Below are 19,247 nucleotides of genomic sequence, written 5' to 3' on the forward strand. Positions count from 1 at the left end.
TTTGTTTTTTCTCTTATATTTTGGAAATGTACATCAAGGCGTTTTTTTCCTTTAATTTTTTGGGGGGTCCTAAGCTATAGCTTGTTTAGCTTATAAGTAAATCCGGCACTGGCTAGCCCACGGATGCTTGTTGTTTAGTCGTTTAGTCGTGTCCGACTCTTCGTGACCCCATGGACCAGAGCACGCCAGGCACCACGGATGCTTAGGCTGCCTAATAAATCTGTTAGCCTTCGAGGTGCCACAAGCCTCTGGGCTGCTCTTTGTTACATCTTCGTGGATGCTTCAGCTGAGATTCCTGCATTGCAACGGGGCAACTTTACGATTCTAGGACCCCCGACGACCAGCGACCTCCTTTCTGCCAAGCGGGCACGGCCGGCCCTCCTGGCCTCCCCGGGAAATCCGCCTCTTTCCTGGGCACTTGGGAAAGCGGCTTCAGGCTGAAAGAAGCCCCATCGCGGCAACTTTAGCCCTGGGGGCGCACGCTTCTTTCCCTCCCGTGCAAGCCCCCTGTTCCTGTCCCCCCCCCCCCCGCGAGATCGGCCATGTTATGGAGGCGGAGAGGAACCGGATTCGCTCCCTGTCCTGCTCCGGAAGCGGCGGGGCGAATGGGAAGGGACGCGGAAGGGAGGCGTGAAAGCGGCGTTGCGCACTCTGCCGAAGCCGCGAGCCGATGGGCAAGAAGGAACGAGGTGAGGAGCCGGAGAGGCAGCCCTTTCCTTTGCAAGGGGAGCGGAGCCCAGGGAGATCGTCCCGACCGAGTGGTCCCCAGGGATCTCATTCCCTACGCATCCCTAGCAAGGGAGATTTCTAAATCCTGGAAGCCCTCGGGGGTCCCTACTGTTTTCTTTCGTTGGGGAGGGCTTGATTACCTTACCTCTTTTGAACTGTAGGATGCATGACGGGATAAATAAAAGAGAGCATACCTTTTGTTATCTTAGGCGCCTTTGTCTTTTTTCAACCCATGCCTATTTTGGGGAACGCAGCTGTAAAAAGGCGTCTTTTTTTCTGGCAGCTACAAAATCGGTATCTACAGTTAGGCAGGCCGATTAGCTATACTTGCTCCGGAGCCCTGTTTTATTCACTTTGTGTTTTTAGGCATAGCTTTCCGGTTTGAAAATTCAGCTCTCCTAAGTCACGTGTTGCGTACTGCTTTTCAAAACAACTCCTTTTGTGAATAAAAAGAATTTCTGCATGCATCTATGTGCTAGGGGCCCAAATCGAAGATTGGAACTGGCAGTTGGAGTTCAATGCTAAAATGCAGGCCCTTCCAGCAGGAAGTTTCCAGGTTTTTATCATCAACCCCTTACGGTTAAGAAGACTGGAGAGCCTGTCTAAGGCTCCAGAGAGCCTCATGTCTAAAGAGTTTGGAAGCTTAGCAGGGTGAATGGGCTGACTGAATGTCTCAACATTAGCCTCTTCTAAGGTTCATTTAAATTAGGAATATAGCTGTCAAGGAGCATGGAGAGAACAGATTTTTGGAGCAACACTGGTGGAATGTTTGGAGTGTGACTCCTGAGAATTGGCTGGATTGGAAGCTTGGTCCTTCAGTGATGTGTTTGATTTTGACACTCCTGCTTTAGAGGGCCAATTTGTCTTGGTTTATTTGACCTGGTACTCCTCTTGCTGCCCAGTGAATACTTCTCTCTCCATAACTGTGTGTTGGCAGTATAAACAACCCAGTCTGTGCCTCTTGCTAATTATTTTTTAAAAAAGTCTTTACTGGCATGACTTTCAGAGGCGTATTAGTCCATGGAAGTTGTAAGCAGACATATGTGCATTTGAAGGAAAACACATTATCAGTGCTTAGCTTACAAGCACATTTCACTTCCATTTTTAAAGCAAATGAGTGTGTGGTTGTCAATCAGTTATGTCACTCTGTTTTGGGTCTTTTCTCTTGCTCTGGATTTTTTTACATGGACATTTCTTGGAATGTAGAAAATACATTCACAATATGTGAATGTAATGCTATTTGCTACACATTCATTTGCTACAAATATTTTGATTGTAGGGAATCTAATTTTGCCCTAATAACAGGAAAGGCTGATAATATCCTATAGCCATATGTGTTCTCGATGAGACAAAAAAGCGGATGCAAAATGAGGGAAGTCTAGTCCTAATAGTTGCCCTGCTCCACATATTCTGTCAGGTGGGGGTGGTAGCTGGGCGTAGTTTGTGGGAAAGCCTTCCCAGTCAAATTGGGACCCCTGTCAAGCCTGATTAGATCTGAGGACCAAATGTCCCCCGTCAGGGAGCAACTTTTGGTTTTCTGAAGATTCTTCATAGAGAAAGGGCAGACGGGTTTCATATGGGTTTCTCTACAGACAGTATAGTATTGTAAAATTCAGCGCCTGTGATTTGTTTAGCAGGAAAACGTTTTCTGAGTTGCGGGTGTGTTTTAAACCGCTTGGGCCTTGGTTTTCAGATAAGAAGAAATCTAAGAAACGACACTATGAGGAAGAAGACGAAGAAGAATATGATATCTCAGGCAAAGAGTCCCAGGAAGCAGTTCCCTCGGCAGCAGGGAAGCAAGTGGAAGATTCCTCAAACAAAATAGATGAATATGGAGCGAAAGACTACAGGAACCAGATGCTCTTAAAGGCTGATCATTCCTCACGCCCCTTGTGGGTGGTAAGTTCCATGAACTTGGAATGCTCACGTTTCGGCAAAGGAAACGTATCAAAGTATTTGGATATATTGAGCTGGTTTGCATGTGATGCTGAGCCAAACTATGGCTTAGTGTGAACACAGAGGTTCCCAGAGAGGAGATTGCAGCCGGTGTGCTTCTTCTATTATGCTCTTGCACTGATGTGAGCTGTCCCAACCTAGACTCATGGATTGGAATAATATATGAGTGCAGTGGGACTTCTGCCATCTGGTGCACGGCATTTCCAGCAGAACACTTAAAAGTGATTTATTCCCCACAGGTGTATTTTCTTCAGACTGCTTGGTAGCCTTTAAAAGTTACCTTTCTTCCAAGGAGCTCACAGCTCGGGGTAGCATGCATGGATGCTTACAACACACATTTGCCCTTACAACAACCATGTGAGGTAGGCTAGGCCATCAGTATATAGTGGCCCCAAATCACCCAAAGTGAAGCTTCATGGCATTTGAACCTGGGTCTTTCCATTTCTGCTCCAACCACTACACAATTGGCTTTGGGTGAAATTGTTTTATTATTAATTTTAATTATGGATAGGTTTTTTTAATATTCAGATTTATACTTCTTACGTTGCCATTGGGTTTTATTTGTTGGTGAAATGCCTTGGTATTCTAGAAAAAAGGGTGGGAAATAAATTCTTTTAATAATGGTGAACATACAGATGATATAAAGTATTATTACCATTGATGCTTGCCTTTTTTTGTAGGCCCCTGATGGCCATATTTTCCTCGAGGCCTTTTCACCTGTTTACAAGTATGCCCAGGATTTTCTAGTTGCCATCGCTGAGCCTGTTTGCCGACCCACCCATGTCCATGAATACAAGTTGACGGCTTACTCCCTCTATGCTGCTGTCAGCGTGGGCTTGCAAACGAGTGATATCACCGAATATTTGCAGAAGCTAAGTAAGACTGGAGTGCCAGATGGGATCGTTCAGTTTATCAAGGTAAGCGGTTAATCATTATCAGCTTGCTTTATTTTAAAACTAATAATATAACAACAACAACAGTCTGTTGCTGTGCTTGGAGCTGCCCAAGAACATCGGTGCACAACTTAACATGATCTTCAATACATGAGTGGTGGAGACTAGCCAGTCCCAAAGTCACTCATTTAAGTGGGGCACAGCAGCGAAAAGAAGGAGGAAGCTAAACACTGAGGATCGGGCATCATGAAGAAGTGTATAGGTAGCTCAGTGGAGCAATGTTCTATGGATGCTGCAAAAGCACGGCCACTTGCTGCTGCGAACCTTAGCCAGGATTTTGCAAGCTTGTTCTGGTCAAAGCTGAGAGCGGATCTTTGGTATCAGGTCATTATGGGGCTAAGCCATGGTGTCTGTCTTCCACCCCTGGGCATAACATTTAGGAGAACTTCTCATGTGCATTCTACCCTTCACATAGTGAGCACTGCCTCATTGCCAGTAGGTGCCATGGCATGGAATGAAAGTGGGGAAACCTGCTGTGTGATGCGCAGGATTCATGTGGCCATGGGAGTTGTCTAAATCTCAGGTAGCCAACGTAGTGCCCTCCAGATGTTGTTCAACAACTCCCTTCAGCTCCTGCCAGTATGGCCAATGGTTGAGGATGAGAGGGCCTGGCTGCCCATGTTCTAAGCCAGGGTTTCCAGTTCCCTGCTGTTTTTAGACTACAGTTCTCATCATCCCTGACCATTGGTCCTGCTAGCTAGGGATGATGGGAGTTGTAGCCCAACAACAGCAGGAGACCCAAGTTTGGGAAATGCTGGTCTAATCCAAGTTTTTGAAAATGTGGGGCCTTTGTTCTCTTTCATGTTTCAGGCAACTTGACCATGTAGCCTGCCTTGTTGGCGATCTTGTGAAATAAGCTGCAACATTACTCTCGCCATGTGTATAATGCAAGTTGAATATCTTCAGGAGTTCTGTTTCCAATGCATATTATTGTTTTGCAGCTTTGTACGGTCAGCTATGGGAAGGTAAAGCTGGTCCTGAAGCACAACAGGTAAGCAGGTGTTTGCTTTTTGAGTTGCAGGGGATTATTCCCCAGCCCATTCCCAAATCCCAAATAATAGCTGATTACTGAGTTTCGGCTGGGGTGCTGCTTGAGTGAATTATCTTCTGTTATAGAACACCATTGCAGAAAGCAGTGTGATTGGAGAAGCAATGTTCTTAACACACTGCTTCTTTAAAAACTGTCATCAAGTATTAACTGTGCCATTACTTCACAGTTGTCCTAAAAGTATATGACACAGCATCCTAGCAAAGTGTGTCATACAGAGGAGCAACATGCCCTGTGGAGGCAGACCTTCTGTAAACTGTTGGTGGATGTTGTTAACATTTGTGAAATCTATAGAATTCCCTCTCCTTTTCTCTACTTCCTAGGTATTTTGTAGAAAGCACCCATCCTGAAGTCATTCAGCAGCTTCTCCAGGACCCGGTTATTAGAGACTGCCGACTGAGGAATGCAGAAGGGGAAGAAACTGAACTCATCACTGAAACATTCATGAGTAAATCAGCTGTACGTTGAGATTCTGGACCACCTTTTTATGTAATATGTCCCCTTCTTTATTGTCTAGAAGCTGTAGAAAAGCTTACCTTCCTGCTGTACTCATCCCATTGAGTTTCCCACTCCATTGGAGGTACCAGAGATGGCCATGAGGCATAGAATCATAGAGTTGGAAGAGACCACAAGGGCCATCGAGTCCAACCCCCTGCCAAGCAGCAGGTTACATGTTTCACTGGGACACTCTACTTCTCTTCTTCTGCCAGCTGTCCTCACTGCTGTATGGCAGTGATGTGGGGCTCCTGCTTATTTGCAGCCTGTATTGGAGTACAGCTTGTCTCATTAGTTGCCTTTTACAAGGTCCAGCTAATTGACAGAACTTAAGCCTCTTTCTAGCCACCTTTTCCTCTAGCCTGATGAATTTCTGTTCTAGATTGCCAAGTCTAGTGAAGGGGGCAGTGGCCCTTCGACGTCGCAAGGGACAGATGCTCAGGGTAAACCAGGTGTTCCTGCTGACTTATTTGAGTTTTACGAACAAATGGATAAGGATGAAGAGGAGGAGGAGGAAACCCAGACTGTGTCTTTTGAAGTGAAACAGGTAAAAAACAACCACACCCATAAATTTGATGGCACCCCCATTGAGGAGTACCCTAGGCACAGCATATTGAATATGAATTAATTCAGTTTTTCAATAACAGCATGACTTGGCAGGACATGGTTCTCCATGGTTGTTGTCAGCCCTTTGCTGCTTAGTTTGAAGAGCCATTTTCCTTCCTCCCAGGCTCAGTTGTATCTGTGGATCCTTCAGTGATCTTCACTTTTGCATGCCATACTTCAGCCAACTGCCTTGGCAGTTTTGTGTGACTGCAGAACAATGTCCTTTAAACCAGTAAGACCAAATGTTCCTTAGAAACTGATTTCTATTGTAGTATGATGATTTGTCTGCAGCTAAGGTGAAGTGGATGCAAACTGTTAAGTTTAGCACGGCAAAGTATATTGAATGGTCTTTCAACAGGTATACAGAGGAAGAACCAAGGCTACACATTCTGTTCCAAAGAGAATATCCTGATTCATGCTTAGTTTGGTCTGTGAACATTGATAGTGGCTGCTCTTCCCTTCCACAGAAATAGAATAGAAATTGTAAGGCTGTCTGTACCATAGGGAAACCAGAGCTGAGAATAGTTCTGGATTGAGCTCATGACTTCAGTGAGTGTGCTCCTTCACAAGCAGGGGTAGGGAACCTGATAGGCCCTCCAGGTGTTGCTGGACCACAACTTCCATGATCCCTAACCATTGGCCATACTGCTCACTCTTCTGGTTTCAAGGGCAAATTAGGCAAATTAGGAATTTTCTCCTGAATAACCTGAGTAGCGTAGAGTACATGTTACCTTATGTTCATGTGCACTCAGCCTGAGAAGTTGATCAGGATGAAGGTTAGATATTAAAAGTGTAGTAAGTGCTTTCTGCATCCCCATCAGCTGGAGCTCTAAACATCAATCAAGTATATAAATGTAAACATATGCTAGAAAATTAAAGCATAGGAGTGATTTTCTTGTTGTGGCTCATAAAATGTGAGAAACATTTTCAAATGTGTGCATGATACCCAAAGCGTTGCAGCATGTATGTGTGTTTGTGTGCTAGCTAATAATAGTAATAATAATAATAATAATAATAATAATAATAATTCCCCTCCATCTTGATGGGCCACCCTAGCCACCAAACACATAGTCAAACATTAAAAGCTTCAGATATAGCAACCTGACATTCTTCTTTCAAGCCTTACAGGAAGATTGTAGCTGAAGCACCCAGCGAATAGCAGAGTAGCAAAATGAGAAAAAAGATTTTGCCCCTGCTTCTTTTTTAAGGAAATGATTGAAGAGCTTCAGAAGCGATGTATCCATCTGGAATACCCTCTACTGGCTGAATATGATTTCAGAAATGATTCGGTGAATCCTGATATTAATATAGACTTGAAGCCAACAGCTGTCCTCCGACCATACCAGGAGAAGAGTTTGAGAAAAATGTTTGGGAATGGCCGTGCTAGATCCGGTGTTATTGTCCTGCCTTGCGGTGAGTTGGCTGGGTTTAAGTTAAAAAGCTTTCTCAAATTCTCTGATTTTGGCTTAGGCTTCGTCACACATATGAGAGTCTTTATTTTGCCGGAGAGCAATCACTAATCTGAACTTTTATGGATATATATTTCTTGTGCTTGTAATATCTCTTTTCATTCCTCTTGGAACAGCTTATCCGACTTACTCAACTTGCATCTACATTTGTCTTGAGAGCGTTACCTGGGTCAGGTGTGCCAGTTAAACTTTTCCATATTTGTGTGACAGGCAAGACATGCATCACAAGTGCTTTTTCATATGACCACTTTATTAGGTGTTCTCTCGATAGAATGCAGCTCTCTGGCATCTTGTGCGCTTTCTATTCTGGATCCTACCGCACCTTGAGCTGTGGTGCATTTCAGGCACATTTTTGACAACTTCCCGTCTTTTTGTCCACTGCAGGTGCTGGCAAGTCACTTGTAGGAGTCACAGCTGCCTCCACGGTCCGCAAGCGGTGCCTGATTCTGGGCAATTCCGCCGTCTCTGTAGAGCAGTGGAAAGCCCAGTTCAAAATGTGGTCCACCATAGACGACAGCCAGATCTGCCGATTTACTTCTGATGCCAAAGACAAGCCAATTGGCTGCTCCATCGCTATCAGCACTTACTCCATGTTGGGGCACACAACAAAGAGGTCGTGGGAGGCAGAAAAAGTAATGGAATGGCTGAAGAGTCAAGAGTGGGGCCTTATGATCCTTGACGAAGTGCACACCATCCCTGGTAAACAAGCCGTGTCCATGTCTGTGAACAATCCCATTTGCCCCAGTCTTAAATCCAGCACTACAGTCGTACCTTGGAAGTCGAATGGAATCTGTTCCAGAAGTCCGTTCGACTTCCAAAACGTTTGGAAACCAAAGTGTGGCTTCCAATTGGCTGCAGGAAACTCCTGCAGCCAATCGGAAGCTGCAGAAGCCCTGCCGGATGTTTGGGTTCCGAAAGAACGTTCCCAAACCAGAACACTCACTTCCATTTTTGCGGTGTTCGGGAGCCAAAACGTCCAAGTTCCAGGGCGTTCGGGGTCCAAGGTAAGGCTGTACTGAACTAGGGCATTTCCAGTTATTTCATTCTGTAATTTTGACATGTGCTGTCATCTGGCTTCAAAATTAATACATGCTTCGGAACCCTAACATGGGTGGAGCATATTGCAGTGCTGCTAGTTGCCCTTAAAACCGCTTTGTGAGCTTTCTCAAAACAAGTAGGAGCTGCATTTTTTGTAACACCTTCTACTTGACTATGATTGCTTTGTAGCCTCTCTTTTCATTATTCTTAAGCGGAGAGGGAGTGAAAACCCAGTATGATTCACTATATGACGCTTAGATTTAGACATGGGCTAAACTTATTGCAAAACTTGGAGATTTCATCTCTAAAATGCGGGACTAGGGGTGGGTGGAATCACAAACCATCTCACCAAAAATATTGGGTCTTCAAACCCCCCTGAAAATTACAATTTAAAAAGCATACTTTTTCTTACCAAATTTAATATTGTTCTGTTTATTTTAAAAATTATAATAATGTGCTCGCCTTTCCATACTAGGATGGACTCCCTCCTCCCCCGAAATATGATATGATTTTGCAACTGGGAATTCTTCTTTTATTAAGCAATTAATATACTAAGGATGTGGTCTGTGTATATTTACTTGGAAGTATCCTACTGAGGTTAACAGACTTACAGTCAGGGAAGTATATATAGAATTGCAGCCTGGAATTCTAAGCATAGCAGATTTAATTCTCATCTTGTAGGTTGTCCCTAGTTTTCTCAACTTCAAAAATTATAAAGAGGCTGTTTACTTTTGATTTGATTAATGCTTGTAGAGCATAAAAAATAAGACTAAACCCACCTGGTTAAAGAAAATTTCTAATCTAATGTGGCTCTTTGAAATAGGCATATTTTTGCCTAAGCCTTTTCATGTTACTCACAGTTCTAAAAATAAATGTGGCGCTCCAGCTTGAATGCCTTTCTAAATATCCCTTTTTGAAATCAAAGCATAATCTGTTCTTCTGTGATTCTTCAGCAAAAATGTTCAGGCGTGTTCTGACCATTGTTCAAGCCCATTGCAAGCTTGGGTTGACAGCTACTCTTGTCAGAGAAGATGACAAAATCGTAGACTTGAATTTCCTCATTGGGCCTAAACTGTATGAAGCCAATTGGATGGAGCTGCAGAACAATGGCTATATTGCAAAAGTCCAGTGTGCTGAGGTAAATTATACCTTGCTCCTTAAAGCTGTTGTTCTTCCTTGGACTCCTGATTATGTTCTTAAACATTCAGATTATGTTCTTAAACATTCAGAGTAGCCACAGAATTGCTTTTTCTGTAGATCAATTTCTTTTTTCTAACCTAAAACTCTGAAATGTCTATCATTGGGTATATGGCCATGGGTTATAATGCTCCTATTCTGCAATGAGTTTTCCCCTATCATGGAATTTAAAATCAGGAAACAGGACTGATACAAATCATGGCAAATTTTCCCAGTATTAAATCTGTTAGCTTTTCATCTATTGCACACAGCTGAAAAATGAAGATGCTACAAATACTACAGTCTTAAGCACTCTTGAGCAATTGTTTGAGCAATTGTTTGCTTACAGTGGTTTTTTTATATATATTTGCCTTCCTAAAGCCCTTTTCTGGTATTCATCTTCTGAGTTAAAAAAGCACCATGGAGGGTGGCAGCAGTGATGAGTATGCTACTGTCCCTACTTAATTTGCTGGAGGGGGGAAACTAATGCATTCATCTCTGTGTCTCTCCCCACACCCAAGCGTTTGCTTAGTTCAGAAGAAGAATGCCTGAAGAGAGCTTTCGTCTTGCAAATAGACAGTATATAAAAATCCTCTCTCAGAAAGTTGCATTTTGAGTTAACCCATTTTTACCATGTGAAATAACCAGTCTGCCTTGAAACGCTTAGTTCTCCTCAGCAACAGCAGAGGGCAGCGCCCCATTGCATGATCAGGCAACGCTCTGTTTGGGGCATGTGAGTTGAACTATTTCTTGTTAACTTGAAACCAGAGATGTGGATGGCAGGAACTGCTGCACAAGGTTTACTGCTCGTAAGGGTGAGAATACTGGATGAACTGCAGCCAGAATGGTATTTGCCCAGAAGTGGGAAGAAGATGCTGTACCAACTAAGGAAGAGCGGCTGATTAAATTGATGGATTATGCTGAAATGGCAAAACTGGCAGGTGTAATAAGAAATGGGGGGGGTGATCTTAAGGAGTGGGGAAAATATTTATAATATTTGAAAATTTCTGGCATACAGGCACGTTCATTAGTAGGATTAATTTAAACCAAGCAGTTAAAATTGTACTAAGATAAATGGAAGAATAACAAAAAAATGGAGTAAAGTGGAAAATGCAGTGTTATACAATCTAAATTAGAAAAGGAACCACAAAAGACTGGGTGAGGGAAGTCAAATATGCAATTGTATTGGAGCTATGTGTTTGTAAGGTGTGTATTTGTCAACTTTTGAAAAATGGAAAATAACATTTATTTTAAAAAGAGAATACTGGATAATCTGGCAGGGTGACCCAGAGGCCTTAAAGTACCCGAACCTAGAAATATCACTAAAAGTAGTCTACCCCATATTGGGGGGTGGGAATGTGACATCACACATTTCTCTTACTTTTATTAAGCATTGCTTCACGTCTTGAAAGGTAGCAGTGAGAGAGGATGCCCAGGTGAGTCATCTATCCTCAGCTCATTGTGTTTAGACACAATGCACTGATTTACGTTGTCCAAGGGATGCAGTGAATAATTTTCCTTTTTCTTTTTAGGTTTCCTTTTAAAAATTCACAAACATCCTTTTTCAATTGTGAATATCTCCTCTTGTTGAGGTGCTGTGTGGTCCCTTCATCCTTTTTTATCATACAGCATAACCTATAGACTTTTATCATAGTTCTCTTCTGAGAAATATCTTACAGAAATATCCTGACTGGAATCTAACTTTGTTTTATTTGGCTTAAACATAGGTATGGTGCCCAATGTCTCCTGAGTTCTACAGAGAGTATGTGGCTATTAAAACAAAGAAGAGGATATTGCTCTATACAATGAACCCAAACAAATTCAGGGCTTGCCAGTTCCTGATTAAGTTTCATGAGCGAAGGAATGACAAAATCATAGTCTTTGCAGACAATGTGTTTGCTTTGAAGGAGTATGCAGTTAGGCTGGGCAAGTAAGTATTGAATGAAGGGTAAACATGAAGATATATATGTGTTATGCTTACCCATATGTTTCATATCCACAGTAAAATGGAATGGTGAACAGCATTGACTCGCTTAGTCTTTTCCCAGTGCTGTCAAAAATAGCATTTGGTTTTTCTGCTGATTCTCCTTCCTCTTAAAAAACAAACTATAGTGATGGAGAGCAAGAGATTATTATAAACATCTATACAATTTGCAGAAGCAATATTTGGAGGAAGGGTTCAAATCTTGGATCATATGTAAAATTGTATTCTAATTAAGAGATTGTATCCAGCACTATTTGTGAATGGAGCACACTGAGCCAGTTCCTACAGTACCAGGGTCTATAGAGCCAGAGTCCGGACCTTTAAAGGTGCCTTCCCCTAGGCTGGAGGAACTGAGGGCCTCACAAAGTACTTCACCAATTCAACAGCATAAGAAGCGCCCCAGGAGGCCATGAAATGTGGGATAAATACCTGATTTCAGGCCAGGTGTTGGCCTTTTGTTCCCAAAAAGCGATAGAGCCTAGGAGAAGTGGACTGGAGGCCAAGACTTCGAAGGCCTCCGGTCACTTCCGCTCCCTGTCAGAGGAAGTTGCCCATCAGAGCTCTTGGCAGAACTGTGACACTGACCCTCCATACCCTGTGGGCTCTTCTGCAGGAGCAGAACTGGATACCTACATAAACTTTAAACTGAACAAAATGAGATTTTTATTAAGAAATGTTCAGTGGTGTGGGGCTTGACTGGACAAAAGTGCTGTTGCTCAGAGAGAGCAACAGAACTTGTTTAATGTTGCTTTAACTACTTCTAAAAAGGGGTTTATCTTATGTGGAGAATTGTGAGAACAGTTGGAAACTTATTCAAATAAGTCACATTAGATACGTTTAGGCCATAGTTCAGTCATAGTAACATGCTTTACATTTGGAAAGTTCAGATTCAGTTGCTGACATCACCACTTAAAAATATCAGGGACCAGATGATGCAGAAGAAATCAAGTCGCCGGAGAGCCACCATCGTTGGTTTCATTAAGATGTAAAGAAAAACTCTGGTTTATTATTATTATTATTAGTGGAATGAGTTACGGTGAGTAGTCTTCTGGCACAGCTGCGAGGAGGAGACGGGAGCTTTTGCATATGGACAAGCTGAGACCAAGACAACTTGGGTCCTAACCCATCATTTGAAGCTGACTTGATTCCACAAACCGTAGTTAAGATTAACCACAGCTTGCTCAAGTTCAGATGTAATGACAAGATGCAGTTAATAAAAAATGGAAGGGAGAGCTTCCCACCTGCCTGTCATTGTGCTGGAAGAGGAGAGGGAGAGCAAAAGCACAAGAGCCCCAGCTTCACTTCAGCTGATTCCTTTAATGATAAACTATCATTAAATCCAAACATAACCAGTGTCTGATGCGGTAGAGCAGTGCTTACGGTTGTTTATTTTGAATTGACCTACATTCTGAAACTTACCGGTTCATTATTTCCAACCCAGCGATGGTCGCTTTGCCAATATTTGCCGATGAATATAAGCATAATAGCAATGTGGGAGCAAGTTTTACCACATGCTTTTTTGTTTCTATAGTTACAAATCACCTTTGCCTCAGGACAGGGTATACTGTTTAATGTAGAGGTACAAAAATGCTGTCTAAGAACCATAAAATTGCTCATGGTAGCTGGGAGATACTGTGCCCTCACTCTCAAGTCATGCTAAGCCGAGCCATGGTTTAGCATGAACAAGCAAAGAGCAGAGGTTGAAGCCACTGTTCTCCCTCCCTTCACCAGCCATCTGGTTACTATGTCAGGCTATGGTTTCACTTAGTACGTTGTTTGAACTATGGTTTGTGGTTTAGCTCTCTTCCAGACAAACCACAACCTGGAACCAAGGTCAGCTCTATGGTTTGCAACTCATACATTGTCTGGAGAGAGCTAGACAACAAATCTGCATAGTCTTAAGCATTGTTTGGCACTGCATGTGAACCTGGCCTGTGTGAATCTGAATCTACCAAGAAACTGAAATCCATATATTTTCTCAGATGTGTTGTATATATCCCTTTTCCTCTCTCTTCCTTTGGTTTTGTAAAAAGATACAGCTGCTTTTTTGTGTGGTTCTTCTTCTTCTTCTTCTTCTTCTTCTTCTTCTTCTTCTTCTTCTTCTTCTTCTTCTTCTTCTTCTTCTTCTTCTTTTTGGCCAAGTAAACAAGACATTTCTTCCTCCCTAGATGGTTTTACTTCTGTAAAGCCTAAACAGTCTCTTTGGTTGCTGTTCTTGACCAAGCTCTTTAGGCTCAGCAACCTGGATACTCTGTCCCAAAGGGTGCAGGGACGCTCCCAGAAAAAAAATTAATCCACAGGGCAGCTTGTTATGCAAGGACGCGAGTGGGAAGGGGGAAGGGAGGACACAGCTGTTAATGTGCTAACTCAGTGAATTTAACAAAAGAAAACACCTTTTTTATTTTAACAGCTGCTGCTATCCTTTCATGTAGGATTAGCAGATAAATTCAGCCCACTGATCTGTTGAGTCAGGAGGCACACATCAAGCGGATAACATTTACAACTGTCTGGATTTATTTCTTTGGAAGGGGTGTCGGGAAGAATGGGTTTATCTTCAGGCGGGTGGGTCCTCAGTGCAGTCGGCAAAGAATGCTGCAAAGAAAGGAAAGTGTTTTTGTATTTTGAATGGAATGTGGAAAATATGCGAAACAGGTTTATTTTAAAATTCCCATGGTTTTCGAGTCTTCGTAATGCCTGTTCCACATACCTGAGTCCATGGGACAGAAGGCGACACCCGTTCATCACAATTTTTTGTGTCCTTTTTTCTATTTAGACCCTATATATATGGGCCTACAGCACAGGGGGAAAGAATGCAGATCCTACAGAATTTCAAACACAACCCCAAAATCAACACCATCTTTATTTCAAAGGTAATGGAAAGCGATCTGTTAGTTACCAAATTGGCTTGGGATGTTACACGCCTTATTTTGAGCAGCCTGTGAAACGGCTATAATGTTGACAGAATTATTTATTTACTTTACTGTAGCCCACAAATCTGCGTTGCTTGTTAAAGAGTTGTTTGCTTTTATTTTCAATGCTGGAAACAACACATTCGTTAAGAGGTTGTTTCTGTATTGTAGGTAGGAGACACATCCTTTGATTTGCCAGAAGCCAATGTCCTCATTCAGATTTCGTCCCACGGCGGGTCTCGAAGGCAGGAGGCTCAACGATTGGGTCGAGTGCTGAGAGCCAAAAAAGGTAACTCAAGGCCTGTGCCCCTGAAAGTCTTCCATTTTAATGGGACACTCAAGCATGAAAGTAACAGAAGTCAACTCATGTAGCCGACTAAGCATGTACAATTTGCCATTGTGCTAGTTTGTCACTGTCAGCTCCAGGTCACAGGTTAAAACAAAATTCAAGGGTAGTTCTAAAACGTGCTGCAGTAGGGGGCCATCTTTCCCTTTGTCTTTCTTGCCTAATCGCTCCTCACATGACACTGAGCATTAGCATTTTGTATGTCTTGTAAAGACACACTTTCGCAGGCCTTGTGCTCAAGGGGCTCTGTTCTAATTGTTCTTACTGAACTTCCAAGGCAGCTGTGTTAGAGTTCTAAGGTGTGTCTGTTGCATAGTACTAGGATCTTTGCATAGGATTTGGGGCTTGGATGAACATGCTTCCTGCTGCTTTGCTGATCATTTTTAACACCTTGACCAGCAAAGGGCTCTATGCATGTGGCAGTGTGCTGCTGGCAGTAATGGCACCCAGCTCTTAGAATCGTAGGTTTGGAAGGGGCCCCAAGGGTCATCTAGTCTAGTACAGCCCCCTGCGAGGCAAGAATCTGTCACCCAACATGGGGCTCAAACCCACTTCCTTGAGATTAAGAGTTTTGTGCTCTTCCCAACAGATATCATTGGATTGGGGGAGATTAGAATTATCCAGTGTTTAAGCATAGGGATAATGGGAAGTAATTGCATGGAATAAAGAATTCCTGCCTACATTGATGTGTCTGTGTTTCTTTCAAATGAAGGCATTGTTAGGGGGAAAGGAAACAAGAATAAATATGAAACATAAGAATAGTTGCTAACACCAAATAGCTGAATTTTACTACTTATAGTAGAAGGTTGTATTTTAGCTTGCTTTACATGACCTTATGGAAAGAATTCTAACGGTGTTGTGTCTTTGGCTTATAGCTTGGGTGTACTTCATATCCTAATACAATTGTAGCTACTCAAGTGAAATATTGGGTATGCAGAACATACAAACAAAAAACCACTGATTTCATATATGACATGTATAGGTTGGTTGATGTGAAATATTCTTTGTGCACTACACACCAGAAGGGTATGATTCTGCAATTACTGCAAACGCTGAATGGAGGGTGGCAGAAGGAAACCTGGCTCCTGCCCAGCTGACTTAGAGACCAGGGTGCTTTGAGCTGAAATAACCACTTGGGACTTTTGCCCATCTAAGGGGAGCTCTTTTCCTTTGCCTAACTGCAGCTTTTGAATTGGCAGCTGGTGGTTTACTTGATTATCAGTGACCGTAGGCTGCTGACATGGCAATAAGATAACTACAAAATGTTTGTTTCTTGACATCCTGACGAGCTTTTATGTGCTACTACTTCTCTAGGAATGGTTGCAGAGGAGTACAATGCCTTCTTTTATTCCCTGGTCTCCCAGGACACTCAAGAAATGGCATACTCAACCAAACGTCAACGGTTTCTAGTAGATCAAGGCTACAGCTTTAAGGTAATGTTGTCCCCCATTAACTTGCAATATTTTTTACAGTGACTGGCACCTGAGTGTTTTGTGGATCAACAATGCCGCAACTTAGAAACACAGTAACACTGCACTAACTTTATTACCTCTGGTTCTGTGTTGCTCATAAAGAGATAAAGGTGGGACAACAATCACATGAAGTATGTTGCTTCACCTTGGTTATTTAATAGTTAATTGTTTAGAAGTTGCACTGTTACTGATACAGACTTGAATTTATTTATTACACACACACCCTGCTCTTTTCTTGAATTAGCTCAAGGCAACATGTACAGCTTTCCTCTATTATCCTACCAAATAGGCTGGATAATAGAGAGTGGGATGGAGGGGATTAGGCCTTAGATCACCCAGTGGGCTTCATGTCTATGTGGGAAACTAAACTTTGGCACTCCCCAGTCTTAGTCCAATTCCGTAACGCAGGGGTAGCCAAAATAGTGCCCTTCAGATGTTGTACTACAACTTCCAGCGTTCCACAGGGCGGGCGCCACTACCGAGAAAGCCCTCTGCCTGGTTCCCTGTAACTTGGCTTCTTGCAGTGAGGGAACCGCCAGAAGGCCCTCGGTGCTGGACCTCAGTGTCCGGGCAGAACAATGGGGGTGGAGACGCTCCTTCAGGTATACTGGACTGAGTACATTGCCGCATCCATAAGCTTCACTGTGAGAGGCGTAGTTAATTTCTGTATGTAACATCTCTCTTCCTTCCTGTGTCTCAGGTGATCACTAAACTTGCAGGTATGGAGGAGGAAGAGCTTATGTTTTCATCCAAGGAAGATCAGCAGCAGCTTCTCCAAAAGGTTTTGCAAGCATCAGATATGGATGCTGAGGAAGAGGTGGTTGCAGGAGAGTACGGCTCAAAGTCATCTCAGGCAAGTGGATATCATGGTAGCCTGTCAAGTTTGATGTGGAGCAAAGAGGAATTTAATGTTCAACGCCGCTCACCACACCCACCGCCCAAGGGAGGTGGCCCTGCCTCTACCTGCTTCAGTGGCAGTGGCTTCCATGATGAATGAGAGGGAAGGAAGCAGAAAGTTATTTTCCCCATTCCTGTCCATCCTCCAAGAAAGAATAAAAGGAGGGAGTTTCTTTCAGGATACAGGTGGTGAATGATTATGAGGGGACACAACCTAGCTCTGAAAATAAAGTGTGTGTGTGTTGTGTGTGTGTGTGTGTGTGTGTGTGTAACTATCACAAATCTTGTTCACACATCATATGAATGTAGGGGTTTCATATGTAGAACAGACATTGCTACCCTGACATTGCACTTTCTGCTGGTCCTAGCCTCTCCACTCCCACATGGCAGTTCAAGTGTAGGCACACTCTGCTCAGTTGAGACACCTGTGTGAAAAAGGGTTGCAGGCTCTGCCTTAGACGGTAGACATTACTAAATTCTTATCCTCTCTCCTTCTAGGTTTCCCGGCACTATGGCACAATGAGCTCTATGTCTGGAGCAGATGATACAGTTTACATGGAATACCAAGCCTCACGAAGCAGGGCCTCCTCAAATAAACACGTCCATCCCCTTTTCAAACGCTTTAGGAAATAGTACAAGGAGAGTGCATTATGCATCTCTTCTTCCTGTAAGAAGAGGAGATAGATGAGTGAAGCAAACTCGTATTTTACAAATGGACTTTACCTTTATTATTTATGTGTGGTATTTCATAGGTAATGCTTTCAATTTTTATTTAACAGTTTAAAGATGACTTCAGAATAATTCTCAGCTGAGGAAACTATTTTTTGTATATGTTTGTAACAAGTACACGGTAAAGGTTCAGATATCTTGAAAGCACTGAATAAAAATATTCTGTACAAAAACCACCCGTAAATCATCTCATTGTCTCTTTTTCCTCTGACTCCTCTTGGTGCCTCAAATTGGATGCCTTTAGTGAAGACTCAGCCATGCTAAGAACAGTGGTCCTATTGATTTCAGACCCTTATGTAATGCTTCTGATCTAGTTTTTCCCCTAGCCATAGGCTTCCAAGAAAAAGTGATGAGAGGAGTTGCACATACCTAAGACTGGGAAGTGTTGAGCCATATTACATATTATGCAGTTTTGGTCCTTAACCATGATGCTTATATTTCCTGTTCAGGCTCAACGGCCAACAATTTTCAGTTCCGTGTTATGCCAATGATATGGTCCTTTTATCCGAGAGAAGCATTTGAGATGGGTGTTTTAGTTAGGAGTTGTAGTAATAAAAACTGACAGGTTACACGAAAATTGAGATGGTCTTTGAGTATAATCCTCCTTGATTTAAATATACCATGGACAGTCATCTGTTGGAGCAATTTTTCCTCTGCTATGTTTTGTGAAAATAAAGGCTGGTGTTACCAGATCTAATACACCAGGGCTATAGGCACTGTATAGATATACCATACTGCATTGCACCTTTTTGAAATGGAGGTACTTCCCAAATAACTTGTGGATCAGTTCAAACTTAACAGATACAGTGGTACCTCAGGTTACAGACGCTTCAGGTTACAGACTCCGCTAACCCAGAAATAGCACCTCAGGTTAAGAACTTTGCTTCAGGATGAGAACAGAAATTGTGCAGCTCCGGCGCAGCAGCAGTGGGAGGCCCCATTAGCTAAAGTGGTGCTTCAGGTTAAGAACAGTTTCAGGTTAAGAACTGACCTCCAGAAAGAATTAAGTTCTTAACCCCAGGTACCACTGTATATAGGGTTTCTACAAAACTTCAAGATCAGTTTCTACAGTGGCTTCTTTCTAGTCCTAAGAACGTGGCTGCTATAACAATTAAACTGGAAATATACATAGGTGTCTCTACTAAAATTGACAGGTTTAGGTTAAGAAGTTCTGATGCATCAGGTCAAAGGCCCATTGAGTCCAGATTCTGCATGCAGGAGTGAGTACAGCGGTAGTCTATCCACTTGTGATTTCCCATTCCTGTTCCAAATAATTCCTGGGCATAATGGCTATGTTATATCTTAGCATGCAATGTGTACTTCCCTAATCTGTATACAAAATAAATGACACCTCATGAAAATAGTTGTCACAGATTCGTAAGAGTTTAGGCCAGATGTAGTTTGACCAAAGAGTTCTTACCAGGCCAAGGTTTACTGAAA

General features: G+C 42.7%; 1 protein-coding gene across 1 annotated transcript; it reads left to right on the forward strand.

Moving 5' to 3' along the window:
- Positions 1 to 551: 551 nt before the first annotated feature.
- ERCC3 (ERCC excision repair 3, TFIIH core complex helicase subunit) lies at positions 552 to 17,981 on the forward strand. The gene is made up of 15 exons (XM_083753863.1): positions 552 to 689; positions 2,423 to 2,628; positions 3,366 to 3,602; positions 4,580 to 4,629; positions 5,010 to 5,145; positions 5,564 to 5,728; positions 6,996 to 7,200; positions 7,641 to 7,955; positions 9,248 to 9,432; positions 11,198 to 11,400; positions 14,228 to 14,324; positions 14,535 to 14,652; positions 16,024 to 16,142; positions 16,882 to 17,034; positions 17,577 to 17,981. The coding sequence occupies exons 1-15, from the start codon at positions 671 to 673 to the stop codon at positions 17,709 to 17,711; spliced, it is 2,343 nt and encodes a 780-aa protein (XP_083609989.1). The 5' UTR covers positions 552 to 670; the 3' UTR covers positions 17,712 to 17,981.
- Positions 17,982 to 19,247: the final 1,266 nt, after the last annotated feature.

The sequence above is a fragment of the Podarcis gaigeae genome, assembly GCF_964106915.1.
Source record: "Podarcis gaigeae genome assembly, chromosome: 1".
Classification (NCBI taxonomy): domain Eukaryota; kingdom Metazoa; phylum Chordata; class Lepidosauria; order Squamata; family Lacertidae; genus Podarcis; species Podarcis gaigeae.